Raw genomic sequence first — 23,165 nt, forward strand, 5'->3', positions numbered from 1 at the left:
AAGAGATGTGTTTCACACTTGAGAAGATGAACAAGTGCTCACTGGCTCTTAAAGTATGCATTTTAGACTCAATGTTGACTGGCCTTTTTTTATATTGGTTTGGTTCATACTATCTCCTCCCAAAATATGGAAAGCAAAGTCCTTGCAGTAAAAGAGATGTTTCACAGTATCAAAGATGAACAAGTGCTCATAGGCCTTAGGCCACAAAATTTTGAGCCATATTTACTAGACACATTTTTTCTTGTTTTAGTGTAAGTAACTAATCCCTATGTTTGCAGTTTTTGGAACACCTTGTGTAAGTACCAAATAAAAAGAGATTTAATTTACTGATGACACAGACATTGTATTTTAGTCAATAAATACATATTTATAATTCAATTACATAATCTTCACACCTTGCATAAAATTAGAAACTGTCAAGCAGAGCTGTTTTTGTCAGGATTTGACAGCTAGGATTAAACAAATAAAAACAGTATTTTTTTTTTTAAATATATTAAATTGCTTTTCGTTCAGGCATTCTACTCACGTTGATATGGCTTTGACTTGCTCTTGTGTTTCATTTTAAAATGCTGAAAAAAGATAAAACATTATCATTTGAAAAAGAAACTTCTTACAGGCAGAAACATACATCTAAAATTCCACAGCTCACAATAAAGTTCCACTAGCAGTATTGCAATGGCCTCTTTCGTAAATTTTACTACATATAATAAAAAGGGGCATTCATCTACACATCATCTTTACAGAGGTATTACACACATCATAATTACATAGTAGAGCTAGCAAAAGGATATCCCTGATAACTGTGGAGACCTGGTGTGGCTGCTTTGCACATCTGCCACAACAAACAACATATCGCAACTTTGTATATGTCTCTGTGACAAAGCCTCAATGATGCTGCACCTCTATACACGACTACTGTTTTCACGTGGTAGGCGGATACATGCATACAGTATAAATACCAGTTTTGCAAGCAAATCAAAAGATTAAAGGATGAAAAAGATTAACTTACAAATGCAAAACTCAAAGACCTGCTGATCCATAGTAAATGAAATAAGAGACAATGAAACAAAACCGAAAAATAACATAAACATACAGATATCTAATAACAATATTGTCACACACTTCATAGATATTGTAGAATCTGACTTTTGTACCACAGATGTTGCAAATCATCCTGAGGTAAACTCTGAACCTGATCAAGCCCCTGAAGTTCATTTCAAGGATATTTTGCAGCTCATCAGAGAAAGTAAAAGCAAAAAATCTGCTGACTGGGATGAAGTTTCTCTATTTTCATCTAAACAATGCCCAACATAATCTAGCATATCCTTTTATGACTTTAATAGATAGTGTCTCAAAAGGAGTCTTCCCTGAAACATTAAAATTAGCCACTGTTAAATCTCTCTAGAAAAAAAACTGATAAACAACTAGTAGAAAATTAGTGACAGGTCACTTTAGTTTCTGTTTTTAGTAAGTTAATTGAAAAAATAATTCTGAAATACATATTGGAACATTAAAATATGCACAAATTCCTGGGAGATTTTCAGCATGGTTTTAGTTGTGGTCACAGCAACATGACAGCAGCACACTACAATTTATGCTGAAAGTTCTCAACAAAATTAAGGCAGGTGAGTAGCTGGAGTTTTCCTAGATCTATCAAAGGCTTTTGATAAGGTTGATCTTTAAGGGCTGCTGTCAAAATTGGCCAGAGATGGCATCAGCGGAAAACTTTTACAACTTATTCCATCCTACTAAAAACAAAAAGAAAAAAAAATCAAAAGACAGTGTACCTAAACCACATACAATAATGGAGAAACATTAAAATGTCACAAAACAGAGGTCAGAAATATCAAATTCGGCGTGCCTCAGGGATCAATAATTGCTCCCTTCCTTTTTATATGCTATTCAATGACTCTCCAAATACATTTAAAAATGATACTTACATTACAATGTATGCAGATGACACTTCAGGCCTTTATTGCGGAAATGAAATGTTAATTCTTGGCAGAGAGGTAAAACATTTTATAGATATGTCAAAGTTTAAAAATGACAATCTAAAAGCCAACTTATATATATATATATAATTTACTTCAATATTGATGATTTGCAAAATTGTGTTAATTATCAAGATAGTAATATATTATGAAAATCTGCAGTGAGTGTAAATTCTTAGGTGAATGAGTAGATAGCAAGCTATTATGGACAACAAATTGGCAATATGTGTGACAGACTAACATTTATGTTTCAAGAAGAATAGCCCCACATGTCAACACGCAAACAATGAGGATTATTTATTTCAGTTTAATGCATCCCTTTCGTGCATATGGTCTTGTGTTATGGAGTGTAACTTCCAAAACTCATGTACACTGAGCATTTAAAATGCAGAAAAGAGCTTCGAGAATATTAGGCAAAAAAGATGCTAGAACCTCTCAAGGGATTGTTTACAGATTTTAAAATTATGACTGACTATTCTATGTATATGTTTGAAACAACAGTACTAGCTATAGATGATGAGATATATACATGTGGTAATGCAGAGATTCATGAACATAACACTAGAAAAGTATGAAATTATCATATGGTAAACAGGAGACTGAAAAACCTGCAAACAGTCCATACACTAAAGGAGCAAAATATTTTTGCGCACTACCAAAGGAAATGAGGTTGTTAACTGGTGAAAAATTCAAAAAACATCTAAAATCATGGTTCACTGAGCAGTGCTACTATAGCCGACCACAGAAACTAAAATCTAATGTATTATTATGTAAAATAATTTAGTATTTATTATAAAATAAATTTAAATTGTATACTGTCGTATCTATTGTACTACCAACTGCTATGCATGTAATTACATGTTTCACACAAATAAATTAAAAACTACAACATTACCTAGACCATTGCGCTTCACAGTTCTAGCCACATGGTTGCCAGCTGTCAGGGATCTCCTTTCACTAACTCTACTAATGACACTGCTATCTTCTGAGACTTAGAACCACTCACAGCAAACATGAATAATGTTCTAACCACATCTGATTTTACAACATTAAGATGCAAAGCAATGCAAATAACTATGTGACTGGCTATTCTCTTGGGTAACAGATTTGCATCTCTTGGGTTCAAATGGCAAATGATCTACCTCAAGCAAAAAAAGTTTGAATTAATTTAAACCTTACACTTAGTGTCAGAAACTAACAAACAAAAAAAGCCAGAAATCACAAAATTTAGGACCTATTTTTCAACATGCCTTGCCCACTGACTTTCTTTGAAATGAAGCAACAAAACAAATATAACTCGGCACAGTTACTCTTTGTGCTCAAACACTTTGGGCATCTGTCTAAAGCTTTTTGCACTCAATAATAAAGATGAAGAACAAACTGAATTAGACATGGATGTGAGCAGGCAGTTGTCCTGAAATTTTTATTAGATGCATCCTTCCTAGCAATCAAACTTGGATGTTTTTGTAAAGTCATAACACTGCTATATAAGGACAATAGTAAAACAGAGTATGAACTGATCTTTTGCTGGGTACAAGTCTATAGCCACGTTCAGGTTCCAATATTGTATAACTCTTTATGACAGAAGTAATTGAGATAGCAATAAACCTCCCATATGAATGTGAGACAGAACAGTAAAAAAATCTCCACTCAAAAATGTATAACTACAGAGCTGGCTCTCAGTGTCCACGGTGAATAATGTGTTAACTTCTTCTTCAAAGTCACTTAGTCTTACATATCCTGCTCCCTCCACAACAAAAAATTAAACTGGAATATTATAAAGGGCAGTCAAATAAAATGACACAGATAGAAAAAAGTAAGTAAATTGTTTGTTATTTCAAAAGTAATCACCATAATTGTTAACACATTTTTTTCCTACTGCGGACAAGACAGTCAGGGTCTTCATGAAAAAATATTCTGTGGTTGCCTACAGAACCACGATTGAATCCAGGCGTGCAGCTGTTTGACTGAAGCAAATTCTCAGCCGCAAATGTCTCTTCAAAAATACAGAAATCACATGGGGAGAGATCGGGACTATTGGAGGATGTGCAATGGCTTCCCAGCAAACCTTCCACAGCGTAGCCAAAACAACCTTTGCAACATATGGGCCCAATACAGCGCCTCTTGAAACACCAGACTCTTTTGTCCACCTTGGTTACAGAAAAACCCATCAACAATTTGCCCACATGCAAATGCACTGAGTTCTGACATAATGCACTCAAACTTGCAATACATCAGTGTAGCCTGCAGACTTGACTAGCATCTGCATTTATGTTAAAGCATGAATTTCTTGCCGTGTTTCCATACATTTGTCCACTCCTGTAGCTATAATGTGCAAGAAGACATCAGCAATTATCCATGCACTACTACAGCACAAAAAATTCTGCCCTTTTACCAAGAAATTTGCATGAGTACAAAAGCTTGTAACCCGTTGTTGATTACAATAATTTATGGCCTATCTCAGGCAAGCTCATGACACTTGAAACTGATGATGAATGCCTGAATACATTATATTTGTGATATCTGATCTTTTAAAAAAAGGCAGAGTAAAACAATTATCAGTGTCAGACTCTTTTATTTTCTCCCATGACACATTTCAAGGGTTTACATCTTCATCTTCAGGTGGATCAGTGGATTATATTACATTTTTGTTTGCTGGGCATGGCTAGTTATCTGTTTTGAACATTATTTAGCTAAAATAAGAGAGAATTTGCATTTGTTATAGTAATGTGGCACAAGAATTATAAATTTTAAATAGTAATAAAGCTACTAACAAGATGTTCCAACAGAAAGAGCCCCGAGGTTCATTATAAATATACATTTTCACCATTAGATGACACACAAATACAAACAACAACATAAGCAATCCAGATGTGGTTACAGGAGTAGAATGGCATCTCATAAGTCAAAGAGCATTACCAGCTTATATTGCAGATAAAATATACAGAATAACATACACTGAGGTGACAAAAGTTATGGAATAATGATACGCACATATACAGATGGCGGTAGTATTGCATACACATGGTATAAAATGGCGGTGCATTGTTGGAGCAGTCATTTGTACGGAGGTGATTCATTAGAAAAGGTTTACAACAAGATTATGGCTGCACAACAGCAATTAACAGACTCTGAACACAGAATGGTGGTAGGAGTTGGATGCATGGGACATTCCATTTAGAAAACTGTTAGGGAATTCGATATTCCAAGATCCATACTGTTGAGTTTGCCAAGAATACCAAATTTCTGGCAATCCCTCATTATGGACAACGCAGTGCCCGACAGCTTTACTTAACGACCAAGAGCAGTTGCATTTGCGTAGAGTTGTCAGTGCTAACAGACAAGTAACACTACATGAAATAACCACAGGAATCAATGTGGGATGTATGAGGAATGTATCCATTAGGACAAGTCTGCTTAATTTGGCGTTAATGGCCTATGAGAAACAGGTGACAAATGTGAGTGTCTTTGCTAACAGCATGACATCGCCTACAGTGCTTCTCCTGGGCTTGTGACCCTAATGGTTGGACCTCACATGCCTGGAAACTGTGTAAGATGAGTCCAGTTTTCAGTTGGTAACAGCTGATGGTAGGATTCAAGTGTTTCAGACCCCACAAAGCCATGGACCCAAGTTGTCAACAAGGCAATGAGCAAGCTGGTCGTCGCTCCGTAATAGTGTGAGCAGTGTTTACATGTAATTGACTGGGTTCTCTGGTCCAATTGAACTGATAACTGACTGGAAATGGTTATGTTTGGCTACACAGAGACCATTTTGCAGTCATTCACAGACTTCATGTTCCCACAACAATGCATCATGTTACCAAGCCATAATTGTTCACAATTGGTTTGAAGAATATTCTGGAGAATTTGAGTGGATGATTTGGCCACCCATACTACCCAACATGAATCCTACTGAACATTTATGGGACATAATCGAGAGGTCAGTTTGTGCACAAAATCCTGCACCAGCAACTGTTGCAATTATGGAAGACTATAGAGGCACCATGGCTCAGTATTCTACAGGGTACTTCCAATGGCTTGTTGAGCCCATGCTACATCAAGCTGCTGCTCTACACCAGGGAAAAGGAGGTCCGAAACGATATTAGGGAGGTATTCTATGACTCTTGCTGCCTCGCCTCAGTGTATATATCAGTGTTACAGCTTCACAACAATTTTGCTTAAAAATATCATTGTTACAATAGACAAAAATATATTTATTTGTTAATCTATCACTTTGTTGATTTGGGAGTTGTTTTCACAATTTAGGTCACTAAAGAACAGATGACAATAAAAGTTGCTGTCTATCATCTAGCATGCTTGAGAAAGTTCCAAAAAGGTTCATTGCCACTGTCTCACATTTGATTTTGGGTGTTTTCCATTGTGGATCAACATTTCACATCCTCCTCAGGGGTTTAATTTGTGGCCTTTGTTTAGTTTGTGAAGTATTATTAGCTTGTTATCTATGTCGCTGAAAGTATGTCCTGTACATGAATGTGAGTAGAATATGACATTTATTGTGTTTTACCTAAATGCACATATGTGTGCCTTAAACCTTGTTTGGAAGCTTCATCTGGATTGACCAAAATATTGAACTGGGCACTCATTGCACTTTATCTAGTAGTTATTCGAGTTAAAAAATTTTCTCTGTTGTTTTTATGTTGTGTGGCAGCCTATTACATAATTTATTGCTGGTAGAAAAAGTGACTCTTAGGATGCACACAGAAAGAAAGTGGGTTCCCTGTACAGGTGAACCCAGTGTGAGGTGGCTCGAACCAGTGCAGAAAGTGGAACATTATGGCAGATGGGTGACAGTGTCAACTGCCATGGTTTTGTTTGCCTTGTCAGCTGGCTGAAATGAATGAGACAGTCTTTGCCAACTTTCGGTACACCAGTTGGTGATGCACTACGCTGACAAAATTGAGGCGTACGTCCTACAATCTTTCTCAAATGATTTTAAAGAAACTATATGATAAAAAAATTTGATTTTTATCCATCATTTTTATACATCAGCTTCATGCTGAAATGCCCATCGTTTTCCTGATGGACACGCTTATATTTGCATTTACATAAGATGCTGCACGAAATTTTAAAAGTTTGTGGCTTTCTTTCCGTTGTTATACTAACATTATATGGTCTCCGTACATGGAGCTATATCCCACTAACTTGTGTGTATGGGTTGGCATGAAGATACATCAATGTTTATATCTGTGGTAATACCATATGTTTCCTGTAGATTCTAAGAATACATTCACTGTTTTTTCTAGTGGTGGTGAGATCAAGAAAGTTTACCGTATTCTGACATTCACATTCACACGTGAACTGAATGTTCTTGTGCATGTTGTTGAATACATTTTCATGCTACCCTTGTCACACTAGCATTACACAGGGCACACAGAATGCCACTGAGCAATAAAATGCTTCAAACTGAAATTGGTGTAATCAAACAAATAGCAGATGCGAACTGTTTTCAACATGCACTCATAGACAAGATCTCCAAGTCATGCATATGACCACATATGTTCTGTATGTGAATGTGTGTATGTCTGATAGAAAAGGGCAAGGGCTTGAAAGTTACTGTGAATGTTGTTCCCTGTTACATGTTTCTGTGCTGCATGCATCAGTCAGCTATAGGTGAGTGGTTGCCTTTCCATTATTGTTATAGATCTCCAAGAAAGTTAGGAAATGAACAGATAGAAACAAAAATAAGAACAACCGTCAGACATGCCAGGACAGTATGCACTCCCTACTTGTGGTGCCATTTCGTAGAAAATTGCTAATGTATTGGGATCATATAAAGTAAGAGTTGCTTTTTCACTCAGCAATAAATTATGTAATAGGCTGCCACATAACACAAAAACCAACAGAGACAAATTTTCTAACTTAGAGGTTTACAAGATGAAGTGCAATGAGTGCCCAGTACAATGCTGGTCAGACTGGATGAAGCTTCTGAACTAGATCTAAGGAACACATAATTGCACTTAGATACAACACTCTCAATAAATCTGCCTTAGTTACTCACTTTAATGACACAGGACATGATTTTGACAATGTAGGTAACAATATAATATACGTTGTAAACTACACAAAGGCCACAAATTGAAGTCTATGAAGAACTTGAAATTTTCATTTGTAGCAGAAAAAATGGGCAGAACATACTCAGTGAAAAATCTGAGACAGCGGTGACAAACTATTTTAGAAACTTCTTAAGCATACTAGACAATAGACAGTAACTTCTAGTTTGCTAAAGACTAGACGAAAGTAAACCATGAAAACAACATCCAAATCACCAAATTTTTCAGTGAAAAGGTTGTAAAGATTTTTGACTTACAATGTAAACAGTAATTCCCTTTGTCTTGCAAGGCACTGTATTTCAACATCTATACAATCTCAGAACTGTTTATTTTGTTGTTTAGTGTTTGTGTGCCATCTAATAATGAAAGTGTATACTTATTAAAAACAGGGTTCTCAGCTGGAACTTCCTTTATTGCTATTGAAAGTTTATCATCTTAGCAACATATTACAATAATAGTTACAAATTATGTCTTATTTGTAGTGAAATGAAGTTCAAACCAGACAATCGACTACATCCAGTAAACAAAAATATAATATAATCCATTGATACATCTGAAGATGAGGGTGAAAGCCCTCAAAAAGTGTTATGGAAAAAAATAATAAATTTATCTATTGTCTCATAAACAGTCACAGTTTCCAAACCACAGTCCAACATGGAGGACATTATATATTTGACTTTTTGATCATGTCACTGATCCACCAGAAGATGAAGGTGTACACTCTCGAAATGCATCATGGGGAAAAATAAATTTATCTATTGTGTCATAAATAGTAACAGCTTCCAAACCACAGTCCAACAAGGACAACATAATATATTTGATTTTTTAAATCATATATCATCTGCTTATGCACAGCTAGTCTGGCTACATGCAGAGATTTTCAAATACATGGCCTCCTCTATCATCCTCACAACACATACAGTCCCTCATACCTCTGATTGACCTTAACACTTTTATCTGAACAAAACAGCAGAAACACTCATTCCCATCAGAGCAAAATCCTTTCTGTCCACTCCACCACTCCTCTGCTTTCAGTAAGTCCTTTTTAGTAGCAGGAGCCCAGCTCTGGAATGATTTCCCTCACAATATCAGAGAACTGAATATCTCCAGCTTCAAAAGACAGTTAATGAGATATCTAATAAAACAACAATTATGTTGCCTTTGTGCTTACCCCATTACTACTAAGTATCATTCTTTTAAATACATTTTGTATCTGTTACTACTACTACTACACTACTACTACTACTACTACTACTACTACTAATTTCAGCAGCAGTATTAGTACCATTAGTATCCACATTAATAGTTCTTAGCCAGTATTGTTATTCACACAGTCATTAGATACATTAAAATATTTCTGAGTATATTATTTCCCTTTTTATTACTGTGTACAATATCAAAATTATTGTCATTTTGTAAGCAACTAAGACATAAAAAGTACTGTATGTGTGAAACTCTAATCCAATGTAAGAGGAGCCCTATAGATCATGGTCTGATAATGTAAAATAAATGAATAAAATGTATCAATATATCACCTTGACCCTTATTCCATCACTGAAATGTAGGTTACCAACTCCAGCCAAACTTACTCTACACCCACTGTGTCACATCCATATTTTATTGTGATTGGAATTACTGCATATATTTGGGCTGCAACTCTATATGAACTGCATACTGCGGTAAGGCAACATGTTCGCATTTCCTACTTTTACCATGGAGACAAAAAACTGAATAAAACTGATTTAATGCTTTTTTTTCCCTGATGTACATTTCTGGTTCCTTGATGTAGGTATACACGCTAATTATCATGTAAAAGTCAAGTATGATGTAAACAGAAAGATGCAGATAACTTCGCTGGTGTCTGACATGTTCCCTTCTTGCAGTACCTTGGATTTTCAAATTAATTTTGGGGTCAAGTTACTTATTTTAAAATAGAATTGCACATATAAACATCTTTTACTGTAATAAACACTGCTTGTTACATAATTCTAAATAATATTTGACTTTTTTGCATGATTGAATTTCTCAGTTATCTTCATCTACATCACAAGATGCTATTGTTGTCGGCCATGATGTGACTGACTTCCAAAACTGCATCTTGTCTTGAGGGATGTATGCCAACAATTTCCTGATGCCATCCAGTTTTTGGTTATTTACAGGCAGTACAGATATGAAGGTATTCTATGAAGGGAGTTCCAAAGGTTGTACAGCTTCTCTCAGCCTAAAAGTGTCCATCATGAAGCCAACAATATTCATGTTGCGCTTAACACTACGGAAACTATCAGCTGAAAAGGTCATATCTTAGTACTTTGAAATAGTGAGAACCCTTTTCATGTGTCTAGGAACAACTTTGTCACACATGTCATCACTCAGGGAAGTTCTTATACAGAATGTAGACCTCCAGGAACTGTATTTGAAAAAGAATCCACCTTCATTCAAACAGTGAACAATTTGTTACTGCTTTTTGAGCAATCATTTATGAATTCAACAATGTCATCGATTATATGGTTCTCTGCTTCTTTCCCAGCTTCCCCCTAATTATTCTGATATCCATATCATTTGGCGTAAAGGAATGACCTCTAATGAGAAAATAACTTAAATGTTGTTGAATCTTTTGACTGCATACAGTGCCGTCATCATCCCAACCAGGTTATTGTTTTTGTTCTGGCCCACACAACTGTCCTCTAACATTTATAACACTTTTGTGTCCTCGGCAATCGAACTTTGGATATACCTGTTCAACATTGTACACAATTCATTTGAGCCCTTTGCTTCCTCATCTTTACAGCAGATAAAAACAGCTACTCATTTTATTCAATTATAGTAACAGGACTATAGTACAATTAGAAATAACATGTGACAAAGAGACTGAATCCAACTCTGTAAAACAATAAAGTGTAATTTGCAAATTAGCCATGTAGCACCACCACCAATGTGTCCTGCACCTATCTGCAGTAAATAGAAAATTTATGGCATTGCTAGACTTGTGTTATCATACAAACAGGTTTCCTTTTTGCAGTAAACAATGTGTTGATCCACTCAGAATCAAAGGCACCCATATGTGGGGGCAAGTTGGGGCCATGACCTCCCCCATCCCCTAGCTCTCAGTAAAAAGAAAAAATATAGTATAGTCAGGTGTTTTTCTTTCAAAAAATAATTTAAAAGTCAGTATTATGCAGTTTTTAACAGGGCTGGAACTGGAAGGTTTTTATTTCTACTTACAAGTCACTGTTCATCTTCCAAAATACCGTCAAACGGGGTGATTTCGGACACCGGGGTGAATTCGGACAGTATGGTTTATTTGCTCTTTGCCACTGCATAGAAACAAAGTGTTACTTATTTTAATGTCCGTGCGCCAGTTATTTTAAGCCCAAGATTGCATTTATTGCTTTCCACAACCTTTATTTTGTGTCAATTGCTTCCCTAGCTGGATAACTGTCGAACAGTCTCAGTGTTAAAAATCCATGCATTATCGTAAAGTGGAAACTTTCTATTGTTGCGCCAAGCGGGAAGTTATTGTGAGCATAATTGTCAACGCGTTCAGTAGCTAACAGCATTGAGACAATTTCTGTACAATTTTGTCTAGTTTCTCGTGCAAGGTTATAAAATAATGATGGTTTTTGTAAAACTGTGTACTGTGTAGGGTGATTTCGGACAATGCCAAGAACGTATAAGAGCAGGAGTGGTGTTACAGTACAGTGTTAATTATGACCCAGAACTTTTAGCTAAGGCTGTTTGTGATATTCAGAGTGGTAAATTATCGTACAGAAAAGCGTATGATTTTTATGGTGTACCTAAATCAACCCTACAAAATAAAGTGCAGGAAGCACATCCGAAAAAAATGGGAGGACAGCCAGTGCTAAATAAAGACGAAGAAGAAATATTGAAGCAAGATATCTTGGGGGCTACACATTGGGGATTTGCCTTCACTAAATTGAATATTAGATATTTAGTTAAAGGCTACCTTGATAAATCTGGCCGAAAAGAGAAGAAAATTCGTAATAATTGGCCAGGAGAAGAATGGGTGCACTTATTCCTCAAACAACAGTCAGAAGATCTTTCTGTTTGCTTAAGCGAAAATATTAAACGAGCTCGTGCAGAAGTGAACAAAGAGACTGTTAAGATGTTTTTCTCCAAAATGAAATAAAAAGCATGTAGATTTTTTTTTTAAAAAAGGCAGTAACTGTCCGAATTTGCCCGCTATATACTGTAACTTCAGACAGAGATTTAAAAAATGCGTGTCCGAAATCACCCCAATCCATGGGGTGACTTCGGACACTTTATTTAACTGCCTCAGATAAATATACCTACAAATACACTTTCTGGTTCTGGGATATTTCATTTGTTATACATATACCCTACCACTTCCATAACAATCAATTTAATCTAACAATATATACGAAAGTTACAATCAAAATAACGACAAAACCATCTAAACTCACCCCATTTGACGGTACTAAAAATACTTCATATGCCCTAGTTTGCCCCCCCCCCCCCCCCTCCCCCCTCCAAACTATTGTATGGGTGCCCTTGCTCACAACCATAATCGTCAAGAAATGGAAATTTGTAAATTTCTGTATAGTTAAAAACACAAGGAAAATAAGTGAACCAAATAATATAGCCATATGCTGTGCATTATCTGCTGTAGTGTAGTGCATACACCGTAGCTGCTGGCTGTCAAATTGCTCTCACCGATTTGATTTCTGCCTTCTGTAATTACTTATCTATTTAACATTTGTGATTTGTGGAATGTGTTAGGACTCACCGGTACTTACTTACTTACTTGTGGAATACTGGAATTTGCTAGAACATTCTATGTATGTATAAAAAGGTGTACACACTGCTTGGGCAGACCGCTCAGCTCTGTGTGTGCTTCTCGTGTGCTCAATAAATGTGATATAAGTCGGAAGCACTAGTTTTTGCTGATAACCCTGCTGTTGTGATTGATAATGCCTCTGATACAGAAATAGTGTGTTTTTGCTGACAACCCTGCTGTTGTAATTGATAATACCTCTGATATAGAAAAAGTGTGCTTTTGTTAAGAGTTCAGTAAAGTTTCTTACATTATTCATTTTATCTTATCTTCGTGATCATACTGTATAACAAGACCTGTTTTGTTCATCTTCAACTACAGTGGAATTCACAATTTGGGGAAAAGTGGCAACACTCATGAAGATGAATTTGGGACCGGGACACATTTTTTTATGTCAACAATTGGTACCAAAGCCAAAATTTGCTCCTCTGGCTCCATAACCATGGAACAGTCATATGTGGCATTGTTTGTAGGAAAAGATGCAGCATGCCAAAACAGGAAAACCTGGAATGTGGAGACATCCAGTTTATGTCCAATGATATAATGCCCACTACAATGTAGAACGAAATACTGGCAAGGTCTGCTAAATGAATAAAGAAATCACAATGTGTTACACATTACAACTTGAGTAATGAAGAAAAATCCAGTTTATGTCCAATGATATAATGCTTACCATACAGTAGTGTAAAATACAGACAAGGAATGGTGAATGAATAAAGAAATCACAATGTCTTACAGATTACAACTTGAGTAAAGAGGCAGTTGACTTGCGGAAGCATGCTAGTCAGTTACGAGTTTTGTGGAAGCGGATAAAAATGGAGGACTCTAGAAACCTATCGTCATGATATGATACAAGTAATGTGGTATTTTTGCACTGTAAAAACTGTGTGGTCTAGACATATGACTGTCACTTAGACAATTCACCTTACAAAATATAAGAATGACTAGTACCACTAGTGAACAGAAAAACTGGGCCTGCAGTTGAATTCATTACTTAAGGACCACAAATAATGCGGAATTCTTGTTGTGAACAATTAACATATACTGCGTTCTACACATAACAGTATACCGGACATGATGCCTGTTTTCCCCATTATTTACAACATAGACCCTAATCTCCAGTCTGGAAAATAATCACCATGTATGATAGATCTTCTTTCTCAAATTCAGCAATCCATGCCCTTAACATGATTTCCCCGTTGAATGTAAGCATTTGCAAAAATTTAAACATTTCTCTTTCAAAAATGACATTTGTCTTATTTTGTTCTTTTACCACTGTTTTATCTCTACCAGCTGAAAACTGTATCCACTGAGAAGTAATCAGCCAACCATTGTACTTTAAATGTAAGTCAACGTACTGTAAATGGAATATGTTCTATAATGCCAATGTAAGATTCCATATTGTCATATTTCATTGTACGTTTCACAATGTAAGCTCCAAAGTTTCTGATGAGGCTCTTGTTAAATTAAAAAGTGAAACAGGTTACTAAAACAAACTGAACATGGCTTGTAGCTGTCCTGAAAACTTTATTGTCCGTTCCCTTCAGGTTCCCTGACTGTATAACCATCTGTGAAACTAAAGAAGTACCTTTACACAGAATTACAGACTTTTAAGACTGTATCTGATGAAAGGATATCTTTGGATGTCTTAAATGCTTGCCTCTGTTCTTATACTCTCAGTTATTCCTCAGTAAATCATTCAGAGGCCTGGCAGCTATAAAGTAAGTTGAGATAAAATTCCTAAAGCACCCTGTTGGTCCTTGGAAACTTTGTACTGCAGCAACAGATTTCGGTTCTGGAAACTTTTGAACAGCTACTGTCCAGTTGTATAACACACCCAAAAAACTCAACAGTTCTCTTCAAGAACTGGCATTTTGAAACATTAATTTCCAAGCCATATTCTGTGGCAGTTTTAACACTAACCCAAGCTGCTGAACTGGCTCATCATCACTCTTTGTTGTTATTATAATATCATCCATGTAAATAAATATGATGTTCTCTCGAGCCAATGCCCAATAAATAGTGTTCTTAAAATTCTGGAACACTGTAGGTGACTTTGATAGTCCAAATGGAACTTTCTTGAACTGGAATTGCCTTGAGTGTTTCACAGATGAAGTATATTTTCAACTTTTCCTTTTCTACATCGACATGAAAAACCATTCTTGAGATCTAGTGTGCAAAACACACAGTTGTCTTGTAGTTTATCTAAAAGATCTTTTATGGAGAGCAATAGCTAATGATCTGTCACTCTGATTTTGTTTAATTTTCTACAGTATTTTCCTTTTTTCTATTTTACAACTACAATCCGGCTACTATTTCAGATGAACTTGGTTCTATTGTTCCTAGATCAAGCCACATCTGGTGAAATCATATTGGTCTATTATATGTTGGTCGCTCTTCTCTCACAATAATCTTCATTCTGACATCAGTGTACTTTGTCTTCATTGAGGTGTAAGTATTCACTGAATCTTCAGTATGTTCCTTCGTTACATCACTATCAGAGATTTCAATATCTAATTCTCATTTGTCCACTATATGAATACACATAAGACAAACTTTCTTTTCTGACTTCCTAACAATATTTCCATTGTTGTTTATTAAAATGTCAGTTTGTTGTACTACATCATTCCCAACTACCAGTTCTAAATTCATAGTCGTTCTACAAACCATATCAACAATATCTGTTTCAGTTTTTCATGTCATCAGTCTCAATGATGCCTGTAAAATACCGTTGTGGGCAGATGAAGTTTTTCCCAAATCCTGTCATGAGTACATCTGTATCTTGCAAACTTTCAGCATTCATAATCTCTGTCTTGACAAATTAACCTGACAGTCAATTAGTGCTCCACCTCTTATTCATACACTTTTTTTAATTTACAGTTGTTAATATTCTTCTTAACAATGTTTGCAGTCATTGTCATCTTTTGATTATGCTTCTCTTCCATGCATTCAGATGAGATATGGCTAAACTCATTGAAACTGAAGCATCTCTTTCCTTTTCTCTGGTGGCTGCAATCACTTGACCTAGGGCCACTGGCACACCAACTGGAATACTTTTTTGTTTGGATTCCAAGCTGTGCTTTTAGTATTATTGTTATTTGAATCTTCAGCAGCTTTCTTACTAGAGTTTCCAAAATTTTCACTGCTGTAAATTTTAGTATTTCATTTGTCAATGACTTCACAACTCTTTCGTAATGCCTCATTTTTTCCTTAGAGTTTTGTATTCCATTAATCATGTTGTATGATAAATCATAATGATGTAGAATGAGTCCTTTTACATTGACATCACAAATTAATTTGCAAACACTGTTACATACTGAACATTTATAAGGTTTTTTTTATTTTAAAAAAAGGATACAGATGTGAGCTAGTAATTCCTACCCATCATTTTTTACACACCACAATCGAAATTCTTCTAAAGAATAGAAGGAATTGTCAATAAGAAACATTTTCAGTTTGTTTTCAAACTTTACTTTCCTGTCTGTCAGACATTTTATATCACTAGATAACTGATTAAAAATTTTTCTTGCAACTCCATGCACCCCTTTTTGTGCTAAAGACAACCTTAATGTGGAGTAATGAATTTCATTTTTCCTTCTGGTTTGTAATTATGTACATCATTGTTCCTTTTGAACTATAGTGGATTATTTACAACAAACTTCCTTAAACAGATGTCGAGAAGACTATTGTGGGTGAGCACCACATATTATACAGCACATTTTTGAGGTATGAAGACTTTCTTTCTTAAAGGTGAATGAATATTTGCAAAATATGTCAACTTAATGTTTTGCCTCTCCCCCAAAATTTATAATGATTCTAATGGAAATGTGGCTGAGCTAAGTTGTTTTACAAGTTCCTAAACATGTTTTTTTCAGTTTCAATTTTCATCGATCTAGATACCTAAGAATTTTGAATTTTCCACCCTATTTGTTATTTCCTCACCATGTATTACACTTATCATTGGTGTAGTACTCCTGGATGTGAAGAACTGAGTATGTTGTGTCTTTTTAAAATGTAAGGTGAGGCCATTCACAGAAAACAAGTAAATGATACTTTTGAGAAAACTGTTTGCCATTTCTTCCATTTCTGTACGTATCCTTGGATTTATTACAATACTTGTGTCATCTGCAAAGAGAACTATATTACATGGAAGATCATTTTCTGGATTATGTTGATTGAATTACTAAGTATAACTTTCTGCATTCTTTTGGTTAGATATGACATTATACATTCACTGGATGTACCAGTGATCCCATAAAATTTCAATTTATCTAGAAGAATACTGTGATTCATGCAGTCAAATGCCTCAGGTAGATACCAACCAGTGTTATTTTATTAATCAATGCTTGTAAAATTTGGTGAGTGAACGTGTAAATGGCATTCTCAGTACAGCAGTTCTCCTGAAACCCGAACTGTGATTTGCTACAGATATTATTGTTACTAAGGTGATATACTATTCTGCAATACATCACCATCTAAAAGATTTTGGAAAATGATGTCAGCAGTGAAACAGATTGGTAGTTGTTGGCGTCTCACTCACCACTTTCCTTAAAGAGTGGTTTAACAATGGCTTATTTCAGTCTCTCTGGAAAAAATTCCTTGAGTTAGTGATGCATTACATATTTCAGATAAGATCGGGCTAGCTTTAGAACTCTACTTGAAACACCATAAAAACTGGCTGAGCTTTTATTTTTGAGAGAATGTAATTTTCTTAATTTCAGTAGGAGAAGTTGGTGACACATTCATATGATTGAATTTTATGAGAGCTACTTTTTCAACATATTGCTATGATTTTTTTTTTCTTGAACTGTTTGTCCTGATACTTTCTACTACATTTAAGAAATGATTATTAAATTAATCTGTTACCTGTGAATCATCATTTATAGCCCTTCCATTCAGTTCAATAGTTATGTTATCTCGTTCTGTGGTTCGCTGTCACAGCATTCCATATAGCCTTAAGTCTGTTGTTGGAATTATTGGCTTCTGACATTATATACATGTTCACTGATTTTTTAATAATCTTTCTTAGTAATTTTGAGTGGTTTTTGCAGTGTGCAACTACTGCAGAATCTCTGTGTGTTCTTGCCAACAGATTCATTTACCTTTTCCTTTCACAAGATACTTTAATACCTCTAGTGATCCATGGTTTTTTACATAGCTGTTTAATGTCCTTTCTGACTAGCTTATGCACAAATCTATTTTCAAACAATGATATAAAGTTATCACAAAACAGATTAAATTTTTTATGTTAGCGTTTGGTTCATTATAAATTTCATTCAGGTCATCTCTTGAAAACTTTTCTTAAAAACATTTGTCCTGGAGTCATTATTTATTCTCACTGATTTCCGCTGAGGAGTATTCATACTGTAAGGCACTACATTATTTATCCAAACTAACTGTGCATCGTGATCAGGCAGAGCATTTGTTACTGGGTAAACAGTAATTTTCCTTCTTTGAGTTTCACCTGGTAAAACATTGTCGGTTAGGGTCCTATTGTCTTTATCCACCCATGCTGGAAAGTTAATTACTGAGAAAAAAATTGCAAAATCCAGATTATTTTTCCTATCAGAACCCATTAGAAACTCCACACTGAAGGCACCACAGACTATTAAGTGCTTGCAGCTGTCTGACAGACAGCACAGTAAGTAATACAGATTCCTCATAAAAAGTTCAAAATTTCCCAGTGGAAATCTACATACAGTTGCAGTTAAAACTGAACTATTTTTCAGTATTAATTCACACACACACACACACACACACACACACACACACACACACACACACTATTCTATGTGCTTATCACTACAAAATCTACTTGTCTCAATACTTTTGAATTTTGTTCTATCTTAATGTATGTAACAACTGCTCCTTTTCCCATATTAGTTCTGCATGGGTAAGCTACTAGAGTGTAATCTTTTATCTGAAACTTATCCAACCCTGTGGCTATGTGGTTCTCAGATAGGCACACGATGTCTGTCTTTTCAGAGCTCTCTAAATTTTGACAAAAAGCTCTCCTCTACCTTATTGCTCAATCCTCTAATATTTTGATTAAATAAGCTAACCATACTTTTCTGTGCATTCTTAAGCATTCTGCTGGCCTCTTCTGTTATTTTGCCTTCTTTCAAAACAGGGTGCCTGAATCCTGATTCTAGCTAAAGAAGGTGCTTCTCTGATTCCAGTAACCACAAGGATCTTGCATTGTGTAATGGTGACCCCTATATATTATCTACAAGAAGCTCTACCAACCTATCTTTCCCTCTCCTATTCACGTGTACACATTTCTAATACATCAGGTGTATGCTATATCTAGTATATCACAATCTCCCAATTGTAGCAATAGGCACTACACTCACATGACGTTTCATGTAAGCTAGCAGCAGCCTGATCTAGTATGTCCCCATCTCCCGATTGTAGCAATAGGTATTGCACTCATATGAGATTTCACTATGTTAGCAGCAACCCGCTCAACTCGGTGTTCACATAGCTCACAGCAGTGTTGACCCAGGGATGGTCCATGCCACTGAAGAACTCACATTTGTGCATGTAGTTGCTACTCCTGTTTCATCTTTCCCGAATGGTGCAACTACTGTCCTTAGACAAGCTGTTACCTACTCCACCTACTACATAACCTGATCTTCTTTGCTACAACATCACCACAAATTTCCCATGTCCTCTGACACCCGGCTAAGGCACTTGCCTTCACAATACTTGTGACCTGGTACTCTGTTCATAATTTGTCCTGTATCACATGGCCTACATCCCTCCTGTGGCTACTACATAGCAGCAAGACTCTTTTCTTCCAACTCTCTTTCATTACTGACATGAGTCTTTTGCACTTTCATTGCTATAGAGTGGAAGTTTTGTGCCTGAATCATATGCTATCCCATCAGAAACAGCGAGTCATTATCAGGATTGGCATGGCTGGCAATTTCTTTCATTACAAGAAAATATTCTTGAAGAGAGACTTCCCACTTCTTCCTTCATTAAGACAGCAGTTGGTGGTTCTGTGCAGCACTTGTTTTGATGTCAGGTTCTTCTTGTAAAGCTTCTTTCAGTGCAGACCACAATGTAAGACCGTTCTCACCCCAAATAAAAAAGCTTTACCAAACCTTCAAGTGATTTCTTTTCCAAAAACAAGCATTTACAGTTGATTTGAATCCATTAATTAATTTCCTCAATGTTCATGATCCACTTTTACATCCATGATCCACTTTTTAACTGGATATCTGTCACTGCCCCTAAATGTCTTAAGAGCACCCTCAACATTATGAAATGACAGAGAAAATTTACACTGACCCTGCAACTGTTGTGAGAATAGTGTTTTGCTTTTATCACCTGTTTCTAAATCGGAATCTTTTTCCATCTTCTTTTCAAGTACACTCAATTTTTTATCGCTACCCATTTGGATTTAACCTCCTCTTCATCATCAGCATTGTTGTATCCTCTTCACATTCTGCATAGTTGGTAATTTTCACTGCTAGTTTGTCAGTGTTGAGTAAATAATAAATTCAGTATGTATTTCATTTCTCATCCTACTATCTATACACAATATATTGCAAATTGCTTCCAACTCCATTTCTGAAAACGATGTTTCAATAAATGATGTCTTAGCTTCAATTTCACCAGCTATTGACTGAAAAGTAAAATCAGAAAATTCTCTCAAGTGTTTCCGATTTCTTCTGTCATCTGGAGCTCCTATGAAAATGAACTTACGTAGAGATTTGATGATTTTAACCAGCACAAAGGTTGCATTTTATTTAGTTTTTCGATTTCTGTGTTTTATTTATTTATTTTTACTTTCTTTTCCTGGCTATTCTTCTTTCACCATAAAATTTAAAGTTTCTCCTTGTATCACTCTGCTACAGATTAGGTGACAAAACTGCGTACTCACTCATTCAGCTGATTCTGGACAAAGTCCCCAAAATTTGAATAAAAAAAGGTTCCAAATTTCATGTTTGTTTCAAACTCTAATGCTAAATTATCCATAAAAACAAAAGAGCAGACCATTAAACTCAATTTTTCCGTGATCACTGTCTCTCCAAGAACATGCAAAACTACTCTCCAACATTTTGCTTCCTGTGCGACAACAGTCTTGTCAGGAGGAAAACCTGTAAATCCCCCACCCAAATCCCACACAAATATGGAAAGGCAGTAGGGGCCTAGAGCTCTTTTAGGTCACTGTAGACCAATATGACCGTTGGTCAAATGGGGCTGCATATGACTAGCCATGGTGTGGCTCTTAAGAATAATGCTTTTACACTATGCCGTTCAGGTGGTGTAACTGCTAACAGAATAAACGCATAGAAACTGAAATTTATTGAATCTTAGTGTATTTCCACTCTAAATTTGGCACCTCTCAAATTCCTGGCTCTTAGTGGATACTTAGTTTACCTGGACTCTGTGGCATAACTTAATGTACAATTGCTTGGTTCAGCAATGTTAAGTTTTTTGGTTGGAGCAAAGTGTTTCCACAAAAGTACGGAGGTTTTACCCAGTGTAGGTAAAGGAAATTGTGAAATCCTAGGGTTAGATTTAGACAATAAAGTTGACCTTGCATAATACATGCTATAATTTGGGGGAACTTTGTTCCACCTGGTGGAATGTGTTCTCAGTATCTACCTGCTGCAAGGTTCACCTATCATGAAAGACAAACCAATTAAGTTGCATGCAAAGTCATGCGGCTCAGTTTGCATGGTAAAGTACTGCAAATTACAGGAAAACTACTTTGGGTGAATCCAGGAATGGGACTAACTGTAAATATGTTACATGTGGTAGAACCATTGCAAGAAAACAATGAAGTACATAAAGCACAATGTTTTGTGCACAGGGTATGGCACACATATGGGAAATAGACAGTGAATGAGAAGTGTCCATTAATGTGGATAATTTTGGTACCGAGGATGTCAGATTGCCTAAGGTATTATTAGTCACCAGTAGGAATGTTCTAAACAAGGATGATTTAGAAAGCACATTTAGAAGGAGCAGGAAAAGTAGGAATGAAGGAATTACCATTGGAATTTGAGGACCTATTTAATCCTTGCAGCCTGTTACCGATAAGCCTAGTGACATAGTTCAGGATTCCAGCTGGAATTAGTCATCTATGTATCATACGCCAAATAGTGTGTTCCATCATCTTCAACCACTAATGGAAGAATCCATTAAGAAATGGCATCACAGAGGGAAGTACTAGGCCGTGGGGAGGACCTGCTGTCATAGTGCTATAAAGAAATCTTCAGAGGGGATGAAGAAATATCAGTTCTGCTATGATTACAGACATCTCAATACACATACTATTACAGATGCATATTCAATACTGAATAACATGGAAACTGTAAATAATGTGGGATAATGTAGATATTCCTTCACGACAAGCCTAAGCAGTGGGTATCACCAACTGGAAGTAGTACCAGAGGACCGATCAAAAACTGTGTTTACAGTTCCTTGAGTTCATTACCAGTATCAGAGAATGCCATTTTGTTGGAGAAATCTTTCAACAGAGGCTGAAAAAAGTGTTATTACAATTGCACCTTGAGGATGCAAGGAAGAGGGTGTTAGGTAAGATACAGGGAAAGTAGCAAGGACTATGTCTCTCTTACGAATGTCTATGAAACAAATTATGGCAAGCTGCAGATTTGGTGCCATTTATATTGTGATGATATAAGGGAATGTGGTTTGATGTGGCAGGTAGACTACTGAAAATGGTATTCACGACCATGAATACTGATGTCGTATGGGGACCCAGTCACACCTTAGTGCAAGTGAAGAGAATAGCAGCAGGCTTCAAGGCTCTTACAGAATCGTGCACCATACAGTTAACAAACCTAGAGTAGGGAGTACTGAACAACACCAGGAGGCTATGGGGGCTAACAACGGAACTAACGGGTTATGAGGATTTAAGTGTAATACAGGCATAGTTAGTCCTTCTGTACATCAGGATGGCAGCAGCAAGACTTTTATGAACACTGGCTGATAATATAAGAGATGCCCGACTGGAGGTAGCAGGACTTCAGGAGGCAAAAAACCATACAGGACACTGCTTCGACTGGAGCAAGTTATAGCCGGCCTATGTAAGGTACAAAAGAATCTACCAGCTACACTGGTACTCACTGCTGCTCGGAACTCACTGCTGCTCCAGATGAAAAAAAAAAAAACACTGCTGCTGTACTGCCTCACAACAGTGAACATGGACGCCAGCCATGCTTGACTAAATGTGCTGGTCTGATTCCTGGCAGCAAGCACCAACTGGTACGAATGCTATACAGTCCACCCACACCCAGTGAGATGGGAGGG

General features: G+C 36.3%; 1 protein-coding gene across 1 annotated transcript in view; it reads right to left on the bottom strand.

The window, feature by feature from the left end:
- Positions 1-357: 357 nt before the first annotated feature.
- Positions 358-23,165, bottom strand: part of LOC126484081 (WD repeat-containing protein 89) — a 277,264-nt gene continuing 254,456 nt past the window's right edge. The window contains exon 11 of the mRNA XM_050107451.1: positions 358-569. Coding sequence (XP_049963408.1) covers positions 519-569 — 51 coding nt within the window. The 3' untranslated portion in view covers positions 358-518. The remainder of the gene's footprint in view (positions 570-23,165) is intronic.

This window comes from Schistocerca serialis, chromosome 6, assembly GCF_023864345.2.
Source record: "Schistocerca serialis cubense isolate TAMUIC-IGC-003099 chromosome 6, iqSchSeri2.2, whole genome shotgun sequence".
Taxonomy (NCBI): Eukaryota; Metazoa; Arthropoda; class Insecta; order Orthoptera; family Acrididae; genus Schistocerca; species Schistocerca serialis.